Source organism: Ictalurus furcatus, chromosome 1 (genome assembly GCF_023375685.1).
Source record: "Ictalurus furcatus strain D&B chromosome 1, Billie_1.0, whole genome shotgun sequence".
Classification (NCBI taxonomy): domain Eukaryota; kingdom Metazoa; phylum Chordata; class Actinopteri; order Siluriformes; family Ictaluridae; genus Ictalurus; species Ictalurus furcatus.
The window spans coordinates 36115190-36131437 of NC_071255.1; the positions used below are offsets into that span (position 1 = coordinate 36115190).

General features: G+C 42.2%; 1 protein-coding gene across 3 annotated transcripts in view; it reads right to left on the bottom strand.

Annotated features, from left to right (window-relative positions):
* The window catches only part of ntng1a (netrin g1a), a 185063-nt gene that overhangs the window by 90349 nt on the left and 78466 nt on the right, over positions 1 to 16248 (bottom strand). For all 3 annotated transcript variants that reach the window (XM_053622034.1, XM_053621951.1, XM_053622117.1), the window contains exon 3: positions 5863 to 6506. In XM_053622034.1, the coding sequence (XP_053478009.1) occupies positions 5863 to 6506 (644 nt within the window). The remainder of the gene's footprint in view (positions 1 to 5862; positions 6507 to 16248) is intronic.

A 16248-nucleotide genomic window follows, 5' to 3' on the forward strand; every position in this document is an offset into this window, starting at 1 on the left:
GAACACATGTAATGTATTGTGTATTCTGTAATAGCTGAAGATGGGCAGAAATATCACACCCAGACGCCTCCCTTTCTATCACGTAGTCCTCGCTGTCCTCCCTGTTTTCTGTTCGTTCGTTTGTTTCGACCTCGTGAAAGTTTTAGCGAGATGTCAGAATGTATTCTGTGTTCGCTTTCCTGCCATGTTGTTCGAGTAAACCCTGTCAAAACTGCAATCAAATCAAATCCACAGCAACTACAACAATATGTCAAGAAACTAATAACCTACAAAGTGTCTGAACACGGGCCGAAAATGATGTACAAAGAGCGAGGGCAGAGGCTGAACTCTGCATTACCCAGCACACTTTAATGAATTTTCAAACCGGAGCGTGGCAGTCTAATTGCCCTTTAAGCACTAAACACTTAAGTGCACTGCAGGGGAACGAGTGATATGGGTCTCGTTCCATTAATCTACACACATCTTCACTAACTTTCCTCTGAATCATCCGCCTGCTGAGGCACAGCTTCGACGCTTCCCTTACACGGCCATTAATCCTGAACGAGTCGATATGGACTGATGTAACAGCTGAAGATGGGCAGAAACATCACACCCGAACTCCTCCTCTTCTATCGTTGTGTAGTCTTCAGTGTCCTCCCTGTTTTCTGTTGGTTTGTTTCGACCTGGTGAACGTTTTAGTGAGATGTCAGAATGTATTCTGTGTTCCCTGTTCTGCCATCTTGTTCGAGTAATCTGTCAAAACTGCTATCAAATAAAATCCACAGCAACTACAACAATATGCCAAGAAAACTAACACCCTACAAGGTTTATGTTCCCACTTATATCACAGTGTTATTAAAGGTGCAATAGTCTTTTTTTTTTTATTCCTTCCTTGGAAGGTTACCTGGAAGGTTATTTACAATATTTGTAAAATATTGGTTTAAGCTTTGATCTTAACACTAGTGTACTAAGTGGCTGAGAAAATCTGTTGGGAAAACTGACTTCTGGTTAAGGGATAAAAGTAGCACGTTTGCCTCTCATCTCCAGGGTCGAGGGTTCGATTCCCGCCACGGCCTCGTGTGTGTGGCGTTTGCATGTTCTCCCCGTGCTGCGGGGGTTTCCTCCCCCAGTCCAAAGACATGAATTGTATGCTGATTGGTGTTTCCGTAGTGTGTGAATGGGTGTGTATGTGATTGTGCCCTGGGATGCACTGGCACCCTGTCCAGGCTGTACCCCGCCTTGTGCCCCATGCTCCTTAGGATAGGTTCCAGGTTCCCCATGACCCAGTAAGGATATACATGGATGAAAATGTGTAATTGTATTGTATTGTTCTCTGCTTGATATATCGCTTTGCTTGTATTTTTCTCATTTGTAAGTCGCTTTGGATAAAAGCGTCTGCTAAGTGAATAAATGTAAATGTAATTGTTATAAAATTGTTGTAGTACATGAGGAATCACGCACTGTGAGACATGCTGTTATAGGAAAATAATAAAGTCTTGGATGGTAACAGTAACTCACCACGCTGTGTTGATTATTTTCCAATAACAGCTAGGGATGTCACGAGAACCGATACTTCGGTACCAACATTCTTAAAACGTGACGGTACTTGTTTTTCTGCAGTAGCGTGGGTACCGTTCGTAATGAAGGTACCGGTGTTTGCGATTCTTGCGGAACTGAAGGGGGCAGCAAATACGTGCAAGTGTTTTAGTCGGTCCACAAGTGGTAAAGAAGAAGAAGAACGCCTACAAGCACACGGGAAACACTACAGAAGATGGAGACGAGTGTATCTCCGCCCCGACTCGTTGTGAGGAAAAGTGGTAAGAGTCGAATATGGAAATACTTCGCGTTGAAGGCGGATGACAACAAACATATAATTGATGCTCTGAAGCCGGTGTGCAACCGATGCCATCACTCATTTCAAACAAAGAGAGGAAACACCTTGAATTTGGCGAAGCACCTGAAGACAGGTACCCCGATCTCTTCAAAGATTTCAAGGTGAGTGAGTTTCAAGTCATATAAAAATCGTACACAAACTGTAAAACTTCTAATCCTTGTCCTGAAACACAGGCCTATATTATGTTTGTTTGTGGCAGCTGGCATTGTTGCCGGTAATTGTTGCACTTGTAGCCTCCACTGTTTTATTAGTCATGGTCAGACAGTATGTCTCTCTCTTTGCCAGTATCAGCCAGAGGAGGATGTCCACCAGGTGAGTCAGGAGAGTTTTTATTTTTATTTACACATCATGGTATCGACTTTGGTGTCGAGTATCGAGTACTTTCGGTGGTATCGGTAGCGACTACTAGATTTTTGGTATCGTGACATCCCTAATAGCAGCACAACACAAGTGTTTTAATCCTTACTTAGTCAAGACCTGAGGTTAAAGGTGAAAGACGTCAATAGAATACTAATCCAGTCATCATGAATGTCACTCATGACAACACCTATCACTAATAAATTTCATTTGCATTTAATAATTCAGGATTTGCTTTGTGACAGGTTTGGACATGGTTATTGTCCCATACATTTGCCAGCCTGCTTTTGTGTTTTGAATATGCCCTCTAATAATAAAGGACCCTGGACATGGATACTCCCACTTTCATGTTGCCTCATCTGTTTCACAGACAAGTGTCAGCCAGGATCTACATATAATTAGAAAGTAATCTTCATAATTTACCAGGCCAGGTGTCAAAACAGGGAAATTCACACATTCAGGCTGTGGGATCACATGGTGTCAGTTTTAGCAGGTTGCAAACTCCTTGAGGCACCAACCGCTTATAATTAGTGTTTTATCAGAGAGATGATATTATGCTGATCTCATATACACTAGGAAATCAGTCTGGTAGTGGCGCTAGTGGTATGTGTAGCTTCACCGATTTCACCACAGCAGGTCAGTTCTTCTGAAGCCTGAGAGAAGTAACATGGAATCACATGTGATAATAATTATATGTATCAATGCCATTTTTTGGGTCTGGTCCTAAGATTTGGTTTATAATGGGATCTGGGATTGTCTACATTCTGGTCTGGGTTTAGGACCGGTCCTAGTGTTTGGATTAGATTGGGTCTAGGACTGCCTAAATTCTTGTCCAGGTTTTAAGATTGGGCCTGGGATTAGATTAAGCCTGGGATTGTCTACATTCTTGTCTGGGTTTACGACTGGTCCTAGTGCTTGGTTTACATTGGGTCTAGGACTGCCTAAATTGTGGTCCAGGTTTTGAGATCTGAGATTAGATTAGACATGGGATTGTCTACATTCTGATCTGGGTTTGGGTTTTCCTTAATGTGATTTAGTGTGAAATCACTGTGGCAATATATGAAGCACTATTACGACATCATTATAATAAGAAAAGCATAAGTGACAGATCATAAACACCACCTGTGTTTAGGAATGATATGTATTTCGTTGGCCACCTAATGAAAATATGAAAATTTCACTGTTAGTTAAATTCCCAGAATACACGCAGGGCATACTAAGGACACGAACCTGATTAAACCTACCGGGTTCAATAACACGAGACTAGGCACAATGACAAATTTATTAAGCAATGAGGCTTATACAGGGCTTTAATTCAACCAAGGAAGCCAGATTATATCCAATCCAGATGCTTATGATCCCAATCCTTTTTAATCGCCTTACTGTACAGCACCCAAGGTCATAACATGCATGCTTTACTCGGCTAGGATTATTGATCAGAACAACTTTAATAATGACAAAACATGATGTTATGATGCAGTAATGTGCAGTGTAAAAATACTGACATTTCCCCTGAGATATGTGCATGCAGTCTACATGGGGAGGGTTATCCTGTTAGAACTAGCTTGCAGGGGTAAAAAAAAATCTCATTACAATATATATGAATTGTATTATGAAGACCGAAAAGAAAATGCATTCTAGACTCTGAGTGAATCTGATGAACACTGCAGATCACCTCAGGGTTTTGGAGACACCATCCACACTACCCAGGTGATTTCCTTTCAAGATATCCATAACACAGGACTATTTATAATTTCAGATTTATTTTTGTTTCAGTGTACCTCATAGTCAGATTGTACCTTAAGACAAAGTTGTACCTCAGGACCAGATTTGTCCATCAGGGTCAGGAAGTACATCCCAGACATCTTTGTATTTCAGGGTTAGATTTTATGTTAAGGTGTCAAATTTATACCTCAGGGTTATATTTGTCTAAGGTTGCATCTCTATGTCAGATTTTTAAATCACAGTCAGGTTATACCTCAGAATCAAGGTCAGATTGTACTTTATGGCGGGGTTGTACCACAGGGTCAAATTTATACCTCAGGATCAGACTGTACCTCAGGGTCAGATTTGTACCTCAGGGTCAGACTGTACTTCATGGTCAGATTGTACCTTAAGGTGTGATTGGACCTCAGGCTCATATTGTACTTTAAGGTGGAGATTGTAACACAGGGTCATATTGTGCTTCAGGGTCAGACTGTACCTCATGGTCAGATTGTACCTTAAGGTGAGATTGTACCTTAAGGTGAGATTGTACCTCAGGGTTAGGTTTGTACCTCAAGGTCAGATTGTACCTCAGGGTTAGATTTGTACCTCAGGGTCAGATTGTACCTCAGGGTCATATTGTACCTCAGGGTTAGGTTTGTACCTCAAGGTCAGATTGTACCTCAGGGTTAGATTTGTACCTCAGGGTCAGATTGTACCTCATGGTCAGATTGTACCTTAAAGTGAGATTGTGCCTCAGGGTCAGATTTGTACCTCAGGGTCATATTGTACCTCAGGGTTACATTTGTACCTCTGGGTCAGATTCTACCTCATGGTCAGATTGTACCTTAAGGTGAGATTGTACCTCAGGGTCAGATTTCTACCTCAGGGTCAGATTGTACCTCATGTTCAGATTGTACCTTAGGGTGACATTGTACCTCAGGGTCAGATTTGTACCTCAGGGTCATATTGTACCTCAGGGTTAGATTTGTACCTCAGGGTCAGATTGTACCTCATGGTCAGATTGTACCTTAAGATGAGATTGTACCTCAGGGTTAGATTTGTACCTCAGGGTCAGATTGTACCTCATGGTCAGATTGTACCTTAAGGTGAGATTGTACCTCAGGGTTATATTGTACTTTAAGGTGGTGATTGTAACTCAGGGTCATTTTGTACTTCAGGGTCAGATTTGTACCTCAGAATCAAATTGTACTTTAAGATGGAGATTGTACGACAGGGTCAGATTTGTACCTCAGGGTCAGATTATACCTTAGAGTGAGATAGTACCTGACAAAGATTTGTGCCTTGAGGTCAGGTTGTACCTTTATGTCAGACGTGTATCTTGAGGTGTCATGTTTGTATCTCAGGGTTACAATTGTATCTCAAGGTAAGGTTGTATCTCTGTGTCAGATTTGTACTTTTACTGTCAGGTTCTAGCTCTGAATCAGGGTCAGGTTGTACCTTAAGATGAGATTGTACCTCAGGGTCAGATTGTACCTTAAGGTGAGATTGCATGTGTCAAAGATTTGTACCTTGTGGTCAGGTTGTATCTCTGGGTCAGATGTGTACCTTTGGGTCAGGTTGTACATCCCAGTCAGATTTGTACATCAGGGTCAAATTTAGGATGAAGTTGTGCCTTCGTCATCTTTGTACATCAGCGTCAGATTGTATCTTAAGGCGTCATATTTGTATCTCAGGGTTACGCTTGTTTCTCAGGGTAAGGTTGCATCTCTGTCAGATTTGTACTTCAGAGGCAGATTGTACCTCAGAGTAAATTTTTTTTTACCTCAGGTTCAAGTTGTAGAATGGTCAGATTGTACCTCTTGACCCACTGAGATTGCATTCTTATCAGGTATACCATAAGGATATAACCTTTTTCTACTTAGCATTCAGGGAGCAATATGCAAAACAAAAAAAAAATCTCTTACCTGCCATGCACCTTGATGTCAGAGATAGCATAGAAGTATCTGGACAGGTTGCCCTCATCCACCATGGTGGCCCCAGTGGCGGGTCGGAGGAGCCTGATGCGCAGGTCTGTGATGGTAAAGAAGTCTCGCAGGTTCTTTGTGGTGTCCAGTTGGCCATATAAGGATGCCATGTTGTGGAGACGTGGTCCAGCAAACAGAGCAAAACGGTCCTTGATCTCAAAGCGCACGGTCTTGTCATACTTCCAGACATAGCCACGTGAATACTCCTCTGTGCAGATGATGTTCAGCAGCGTGCTCTGGGACAGGTCCTGCACCGACTTTGGATCCATGGTGAAGGCATCTAAACAGTCAGTGGCATAGAACTGGTATGGCTGCCATGTCTTCCCATAATCCAGGGACTTTTCAAGCACCATCTGCTCAGGACGGCCTGACTCAAACGTGATGACGATGTCATCTGTCAGCTCGATGGTCTTGTTCCAGGATAGTGTGATGTTCACTGCCAAGGGTTTAGGGTACTTCCTCCAAGACGAGGACTGCCAGAAGGTGGTGGGATTGCGACCCTCGAAGTCAAACATGAGTTCTGGAGGGTGGGCAAGTTCCTCTGTGGATGCATCGCACTCGTTGTTGCACATATATGGGTTTTCCTGGAACAGCAACAACAAAAAATGTGTTCAAATACAACCAGAATGTGTAAATCTGAAACAAAAGGTTATATCAGTGGCTGTCCTGTTTCTTCCATTTCTTATTTATATCCTCAGCATGATCAGATATTTTGGGGACTGAGATAATAACAAATATATTTGGAAATAATAAAATCTCTACAATTGGCACACGTCCTCCACTGCCTCCATGGTAAAGAGATGGCCTTGGTCAATGGGATAGCCATTGCTAAGTACTGAACAGAACACAAGGGTCAAACTGGGAGCAGTAACAGTGGCATTTGTTTTGTCTTTTATGAGCTTTGACTGAAGTGCGTGTAAGTAGAGCAAATCGACCGTGCAGCAGATGGTTAAAAGCTCCCACAGGTCTGGTGAGGTTGCAGTGTAACTACACGGGTAATTCACGTTCTCTGAATTGTGCCTAAGCCATTTGCAGGACTCAGATGATGAGGAAACTTACAGCATCATCACGCACTTCTGATTTTTACTGCATATCATCCCCTCATGTCTCCTCTCGAATTCAGCCATTGAAAACCAAAGGCAGTCTTTAGTATTTTATCACAGAACTTATTTAATGCATAATTTATGTCCCTAGTACTGCTGCTGCTCATGGGCTACATTACTCAGTGCACATCAAATGAGTAAATAGATAAATAACAAATATATTCTGGAGGATCTGAAGGGGCTAGTGAGTAACAGCAGGTGAGAAACAGCATGTGAAATGATCATTAGGTGTGTGGATAATCCAAAGGTCAGAGGAACAAATTGTGAATAACACAGCGCCCTTCGACTACCGTTCCTTCTTGATCCAGGTAAGGACACCCACAGGGTAAGACGAAAATCATCGTCAAAGGAAACATTGCGAAAGCAGTCGCGAAACCTGAGAGTGACAAGATGTCGGCACACGCCACCCAAATGGAGAGCAGAAACAAAGACACCTCAGAGAAGATGCAAGCGTATCATCTTCGCTCCGAAAAGTAAAAATGTCCTTGCCGCAAATCATTACAGCACGGTGCTCTACAACCTCTGGAGCTCAACACCGGGATGATGAGACAGTAAGCAGGAAGTGTGTGCGTGGAGTGCAGGGAGTGAAGGTCACTTCAGCAATCACTCATATCAGCTTTTTTAAGGAACACAAGCTCCAATTTATCAAGACAAGAGACCACAGCAGCTGAGTCCCTCTGTGTGAGTCCAGCATGGAAGATGAAAAGGGAAAAGAAAATAAAAGTGACAGAAAGAGAGGAAAACAAGTGTTGCTGCTAATAAGCTCTTGTTTTTTTTATCTTGTCCTTTAAGGCAAGGTGACAGAACAGCACTGTGTGCAAACTTTCTAATGGGCTAAATGTCTGGATTTATAAAAGAAAGCCAAACTACTATCCAATTAAAAGCTAAGTTGTGAGCTACTTAGATAGAACCGTGTACAATTGGAGGACTAGAAACGTTTCCCATCAGCCACTGCACCCCATCATGTCACATGTCGAAATTCACCTGTTTCACGTTTAGCTCATTAGCACCGGTGTGTATATACAGTCACATTCTGCACCGCACGAGGTGTCTATGCGTCGTTTGTTCTGTCCCCATGAATCGCCTTATACTCGTCTTCGATCCATGTGTATTGTGTTGTGCTTTGTTTGTTACTTTATTAAACCTTTCACGGATAGTCCGCATCTGCATCTGCCTCAAATTCTAACCTGGATCTAACCTATTCTAACCTGACAATAATAACATGACTGCAGAGACACAGAATCTCTGATCGAATCTGACTGTTGAGAAATGATGAAAAGTTCAGAATTATTCAATAACACCTTCTACAAGTGTCCTCTTAGCGCACTTAGATCAGCGGACGCCCATCCACATTAGTGTAAATGAGATCGTCATCGGCAGACTCGAGGTCAGTAATTAGTAGCGACCGTGGTTTTAATGCTAATCTGATAAGCGGTTTGGATTTTCACAGATAAAGTGATTGCAGATAAAGGAGACGACACAGCTCGATGGATTGGTGCTAATGACGGGATGAGAGGAGACCAAGAAAACATGAAAGAGCTGGCAAATGAAAGAAATTCTCCTACAAGATAGAATCGTACAGTACCGTTATAGTAGCTGTAATTCGGAGCTGTAACGTTTTTTCCACAGTTCTGATCTTAACCTGAAAATCTCTGCAAATCCATCTTTCTAAAGAGCTTCTGGATGGCTCACGGCTGCCGTGATCAGGCTCATTTCCTCTTGTGTGTCTCTGTTAATACTTAACACGCTTGTCACATGCTGTAACTGAGGGAGCGAGTAGCACATCAACTATATATAAAAAAAAGCTTTAAAAAAACGTCATATATAGCGTTTCTCACCACTGTCACAGCACCTGTCATGCGTGATATTGCTCATCATTATAAAACAACAACGTGTGTATATATATATATATATATATATATATATATACACACACACACACACACACACATACATACACATACATATATATATATATGTGAATATAGTGTCAACATTCTTGACAGTCTGATTCACGGTGTGATGTATAATGGCAATGAGGTGTGACCATGGGATGCAAGTGCAGACAATTTATTAAGTAAAATGCAAACAAAATAATCAACAAGAACCACAAACATGAACCGTGCTTCTGGAGCAAAGAACATACAGGCCATTAGCGATACTGTGGAACACACAACACCAAAAGCTTGACAGTGAGAACTAGAACTTAAATAATCAAGCCAAAGGAGTAAACAGGTGTGATTAGTGACGTTGCTGGGGCTGATGGATAGTGTAGTTCTGCACCCCCTTTGGTGCTACGACCCCCGGCAAAAATGATGGAATCACCACACTTAAAGGATGCTCACCCGGGTTTTTCCATTTCGTAGCAAATAAACAAATCACAGATATGACTCAAAGCCATTTTTGTTTAATAGCTGAACATTCTAGCTTCAACTTTTAGCCTCGAACTAATTAAATGAAATGATTTTAATTCATGGCGCATTGTTTTTCCAGATCAAGTAGAGGAAAAAAGTATGGAATCATCAACAAAAAAAAAAAATCACAATTATTACTTTGTTAAATGGTAAATGGCGCACTTATATAGCGCTTTTATCCAAAGTGCTTTACACTGTCTCTTTAACCCATTCACACACACACACACACACACCAGTGGTAGCAGAGCTGCCATGCAAGGTGCTAACTTGCCATCGGGAGCAACTTGGGGTTCAGTGTCTCGCCCAAGGACACTTCGGTATGTGGAGTCACGTGGGCCGGGAATCAAACCACCAACCCTACGATTAGTGAACAACCCGCTCTACCACCTGATCCACAGCCGCCCACGCCAACTTTGCTGCTCCTCTACGGGTTTTTATGACGGTCTGACTTCTGAAGCGTCGACTTCTCTAATGAAAAAAAATATTCTCCATCAAGCTGGTTCCAGCGTTCTCGAATAGCGGCTCACAGATCAGCGTTGCAGGACGGAGCCTTGTCGTGGACCAATTTTTTTTCATTCCCACCGTAAATTTTCAGTGGGACTGAGATCCGGAGTGTTTGCTGGTCGTGTCGTTGAGCTGATCTTCCTTTCCTGAAGAAAAGCTTCAACACTCTTTGCTCTGTGGCGATCCTGAACAACGATTTCATCATCACCAAACCTAATTTCTAGTCATGGAATGAGAAAAGTGTCCAAAATTTCAATGTACACCTGTGCAGTGACTGTTGAGGTCTGTTCTGGTCCTTTACCTGACGTGAAACTCCGTATCATAAATGAGTGGCGATTGTTTTCTTCGGGCGGTCATCTTTATATGTTTCATTAGAACCGCACCAGACAAGAGTTCCAGCATCATCTCCTTGGCCAATGCAGATTCATCACTGATTCCTCACTGAATATCCCTTTCATCCAATCCTCCACACTCCACGATCGCTTCTCTTTAGCCCGCTGTGAACTTTTTTCTTCTGTTTAGGTGTTAGTGCTGGTTTCCGTTTGGCTTTTCTATACGTAAATGTCTTATGGTTCTGTCACAAACATTAACTCCTGTTTGTTTTCCATTTGTTTTGTTGTGCAGTATCGCTTTGAGTTTTCCATCCTGACGCCTTGACGTCTTCCTCGGTCGACCCGTACGTTTTCCTTTCATAACCTTCCCATTTTGTTTATACTCGCACCAAATTTTAGACAAAGCTGACAACCGACATCTTTTGCTACACTCCGTGTCGAATTTCCTTCTTGAAGAAGGAAGGAGTTTTATAATCCTTTCAACTGCTTCAATTGACAACTCTCTTGTCGTGGCCATGTTTCCTTTCAGAAAGTCCAAGGTTATGGTGTGTAAGCACGCTCTTTTAACTGCAGGCTCATTTGCATTTTTAGGCTTGTGCTGGTATTTGTTTTAGAAATGCAAATTACAAGCTGATTCCATCATTATTTTTTTCCCTCTACTTGATCTAGGAAAAAAATATGCCATTAATTAAAATAATTTAATTGAACTTGTTTGAGGTACGTTTCACAAAGCCAGGATGTTCAGATATTAAACAAAAACTGTTTTGTGTCATATCTGTGACCATGGACAGTATATTTATGTAGAATTCTCTCTTTCGACCTTTTGTTTAATACACGTTTTTTTGTGGGAATATTTATTGACACGGCCACACACACACACACACACACACACACACAAAAAAAAAGAAGAAAACACTGTTGAAAGATAAAGAAAGAAGGAAAGAAAAAAATGAAGAGCATCGGAAAGAGGCGCAGAGAGCTGAAGAGAGAGAGATGGAGAGAGACTGAGACACAAAAAATCGGAAAGAGATGTAGAGAAAGCGAGAGATGGAGAGAAAGAGAGAGATGGAGAGAAAAAGATGGAAAGAGATAGAGAGAAAGTGAGAAAGTGAGAGATGAAGATACAGAAAAAAGCTATAGAGAGAGAGTAAGATGAAAGACACACACAGAGAGAGAGAGAGAGAGAGAGAGAGAGAGAGAATGAGTGATGAGAGAGACGAAAGATAGAAAGAGATGGAGCGAGACAGTAAGAGATGGAGAGAGAGAAAGACAGAAATACAGAGAGATAAAATTGAGAGAGAGAGAGAGAGAGAGACAGAGAGAGAGAGAGAGAGAGAGAACTGAAAGAGAGGTGTATATGTTGTAAACTCTGCCAGCTGCTCTGATCCTGAGCTTGTACTGCCCATTAGAGGAATTCTGGGTAATTTCCCCCATGGACTCAGATCATGGCAGCACCATCAATCACTTCTTGCTCACTATGTAACAGCACACAAACACACACACACACACAACCTGACAGATAAATGCACTATTTGGTGCACACACTGTAGTTGTCACATGACCTCTGTGTGTAGTGAGATACGGTGTACTGATAGAGTAAAAACACATCTTCGTGTTTTTAGTGAGTTATTAACATCATTTATTTCTTTTGTCTTTTTCTTTCCTTTTTCTACGTTCTTTTTTTTTTCTTTCCTTCTTCATTTCTCTCATTAAGTTTTTCTATCTGGATATATGTGCTGATCCTGGCTCTATTAGCATGAAGTCAGAAGCAGGATTAGTGTGCAGTAATCAGGAGATAATCTCAGGTAATGCTCGCTCCATCTCGCTGGAACACAATCACCATCCTGCGCTGCGTATCACGCACATGAGAACGAAAATATATATATATATATATATATATATCTCAATGTAGAAATGAGGAAATATAATAAAGAATTAAAAATCACTGAACTTTGTGTGTGTGTGTGTGTGTGTGTGTGTGTGTGTGTTTAACCCTCCTGTACTGTGGATGAGGATGTTCTGACATTACTGCTCCGGCTGTCTCTCTTTACATTTTACAGAATTACAACAGGAGCATATTGAAATCCTCATATTAAAAGTCTCATATTCATCTCCATATAAACAGTTCTCATTGTGACCCTCATCAATGTTTATGCCAAATATTCTGTTGTGCACTGTTGTCTCTTCCATAGTCTGAATGTCCATGAACAGCTAGGAGGCACTGGAAAGTATGGACCAAGAAAACAAGGATAAAGAAAAGACGGAAAGTAGGGGACACGGGAAACTATGGATCTGGGAAACAAAGGAACAATAAAGTAGGGGACACTGGAAATAATGGGATACTAGGAATTAAAGGACAAGGAAACATTAAAACTAATGAACAAGGATGCTGGAAACTTGGGAGATACTGTAAACTGGGGGACACTAATAGGACAAGGACACCAGGGGACATTTAAAAGCCTCTAGAGAAAACTGGGGGCACTGAATGGACAAGAAAATCTAGGCGACACAGAAAAACTGGGGAATATTTGATATTAAGTAGTAGGACTAGGAAACTAGGGGACAGGACAAGCTAGGGGAACACTGGGCATCAGAGGAGATGAAACTAGGGAACACTAGAAACTAGAGGACAATGATAACTAGGGGACACAAAACTAGAGGACATTGGGAATTAAGGGACACTGAAAACTATGGGACACAAAACTAGAGGACACTGAAAATGAGGGGACAGTGGAAATTAAGGGACACCAGAAACTAGAGGATATTGATAACTAGGGGACACTGGAAATTAGGGGACACCAGAAACTAGAGGACACTGGAAACTAAAGGAAACTGGAAACTGAAAGGACACTGGAAATTAGGAGACACTGGAAACTAAGGGACACTGGAAATTAAGGGACACTGGAAACATGGGGACACTGGAAACTATAGGACACTGGAAATTAAGGGACACTGGAAACATGGGGACACTGGAAATTAGGGGACACTGCAAAGGAGGGGACACTGGAAATTAGGGGACACTGGAAACTAGAGGACACTGGAAATTAAGGGACACTGGAAACTATAGGACACTGGAAAGGAGGGGACACTGGAGCTTAAAGGACAAGGAAACTATGAACAACAAAACTAGCTACAATGACATGTTTATATGTATGTGCTTTTAAATGCATGACATACATACTGAAGACACACACACAGAGGAGGACAAGCTGTCCATCAGTGTGGTGTTCTGATGTCTATGACGTGTTAGAGTGAGGCTGTTGTTTGAGGAGATGAAAAATAGATCAATATCAATTTCTGTGAGATGGAATTACTATGCATCAGCTCGAGTGTTCTCTCTGTAAAATCCGCTGTGTAATCGGCTCAGCGCTCACTCACTAGTGTGAAGAATGATTTGCCCCCCCTCTTCTCACTGTGCGGTAAAGTGTTTGTGCTGTGCGATCTGTAGGATAAGATTGTGTGTGTGAGAGGACAGCTGCCTTTGTACTTTTACTATATAACAACACGAACCACACGTAATGGCTTCAAGCCTAGTAATAATTTGGTTATTAGATATGTTGTGGCTGCGCAAGGTGTAAATCATCGTAAACAATTACAGGACAAGAGCATACCTGATAATCTGTGTTTTCTCTATCTCTGTCTCTCTTTCTTTGTATCTATCGAGCTACATGTTCCTCCTGATGAGCTGCCTGCCCTCTGGACCTGCCTGATCCATCCTGGTGCTCTACTTCTGCTCGAAGCCACCTTCACCGGAGAAGGACTCGCTGCTGCTGAGGATGCCTAGCCGAAAGCTCGCTGTGTGATTGCTGTGGATGGTACCACATGGATATCCTGAACATGGCTGAGTATGTTCTCACGTGGATAGCCTAAAGCCTTCACTTGCTAAAAAATACTTTACAATCAAGTCCCAAACTTTCAACAGTGGACAACTTCATTTAACATACCTGTAACACTCTAATGAGAAAACAAAATCGCCCTGATGATCATACTCAGGACAATTTCAACACATGTAGCACTGGGCAACTCTATAGTATACAGCTGTGGATGTGTAGAAATGATCCAATCAGACCACAGTTCCCGCCTATAATACCACAGCTTCCAGTCAGATCACTGTTCTTGCCCACATGACCACTGTATCCAATCAGATCACAGTTCCCACCCATAATGCTGCTGCCACCTATCAGATCATGGTTCCCACACATAATGCCACTGTATCCAATCAGATCATGGTTCCCACCCATAATGCCACTATAACCAATCAGATCATGGTTCCCACACATAATGCCACTGTAACTAATCAGATCATGGTTCCCACATATAATGCCACTGTAACCAATCAGATCATGGTTCCCACCCATAATGCCACTATAACCAATCAGATCATGGTTCCCACACATAATGCCACTGTAACTAATCAGATCATGGTTCCCACCCATAATGCCACTGTAACCAATCAGATCATGGTTCCCACACATAATGCCACTGTATCCAATCAGATCATGGTTCCCACCCATTATGCCACTGTATCCAATCAGATCATGGTTCCCACCCATTATGCCACTGTATCCAATCAGATCATGGTTCCCACCCATAATGCCACTGTAACCAATCAGATCACGGTTCCCACCCATAATGCCACTGTAACCAATCATTCCACAGTTCCTGCCCATAATGCTGCTACAACCTATCAGACTGCAGTTCCTACCCCAATATTATTGTACCCAGTCAGATTGCAGATCCTGCCCCTAACACCACTGTAACCAACGAGACTGCTGGTGGGATTGGGTCGATATTTCTGAATGCTCTAGAGCAGGGGTGTCCGATCTTATCCGGAAAGGGTCGGTGTGGGCGCAGGTTTTCATTCCAACCAAGCAGAAGCCACAACTGAATCTACTGAAAGCCAAGATCAACTGATTAAACAGGTGGAATCAGGTGTAGCTCCTGCTCGGCTGGAATGAAAACCTGCACCCACACCGGCCCTTTCCGGATAAGATCGGACACCCCTGATCTAGAGCATTCAGAACTAGAGTGCAATAGAATTAGTCAGTGATCCTGAATGCCTTGGTATGAGTTAGTGTTGTAGAATTTTCCAATATAGGTCAGTGAGTCAGCGTTCTAGAATGAGCCAGAGCTGGTCAGTAGGTTACTGTTCTAGAATAGGCCGGTGCTGATCAGTGTTCTAAAATGGGCCGGTGCTGTTCAGTAGTTTATTGTTTTAGAATGGACCAGTGCTGGTCAGTAGGTCACTGTTCTATACTGTTCTCCTCCCTGCACACTGGATTATTTGTCTTGTCAGTTCTGATCAGTGGAACTCTATGGTAAGCTGAATGGAAGCACTGACAGGATGTTTGGGCTTGTCCAGGGTTTGGACTGAAATTCAGCTCATTTACGTCGTGATACAAGCTTGGCATGACACATTCCTCTCCGGGGAACGATGGTTCTGGATGAGTGAACCTCGCTGTGATGTGTGTGTGTGTGCTGTTTGAGTGATCGTCGACCGTGCCAATAGTAAATCTCTGGATTCTTGGTCTTATCTTATCTTTATTGTAATTCATTATTACGTTTTAATCATGTTTACTAGAGTACGTACTTTCAGAACCGGAGATAGCGAACCGGTTATAAAACGTAACCGCAGTGCAAATGAGACTAAAACTAAATGTAAAAATAACTGGCAAGTTCGAAGTGTGAAAGGTTTCATTTTGCGTTCCAGATCAGAAGCGGACGATCTTAGCTGCTCTCATCACTTTAAAGCAGAACTCATTAGACACTCACAGAAAAGATCAAAACAAAACACACACTCAAAGACTGACCTCCCTCCATCACACTCTCCGCCTTTTCATCTCATTAATCACTATCACAGCTCTGTACACACACACACACACTCTCATAGACTTATGATTTAACCATGAAGATTTGACATGTTTCCCACTTGTCTCAGATTCATTAATTCTGCTCAATGTCAGGCGAAATCCC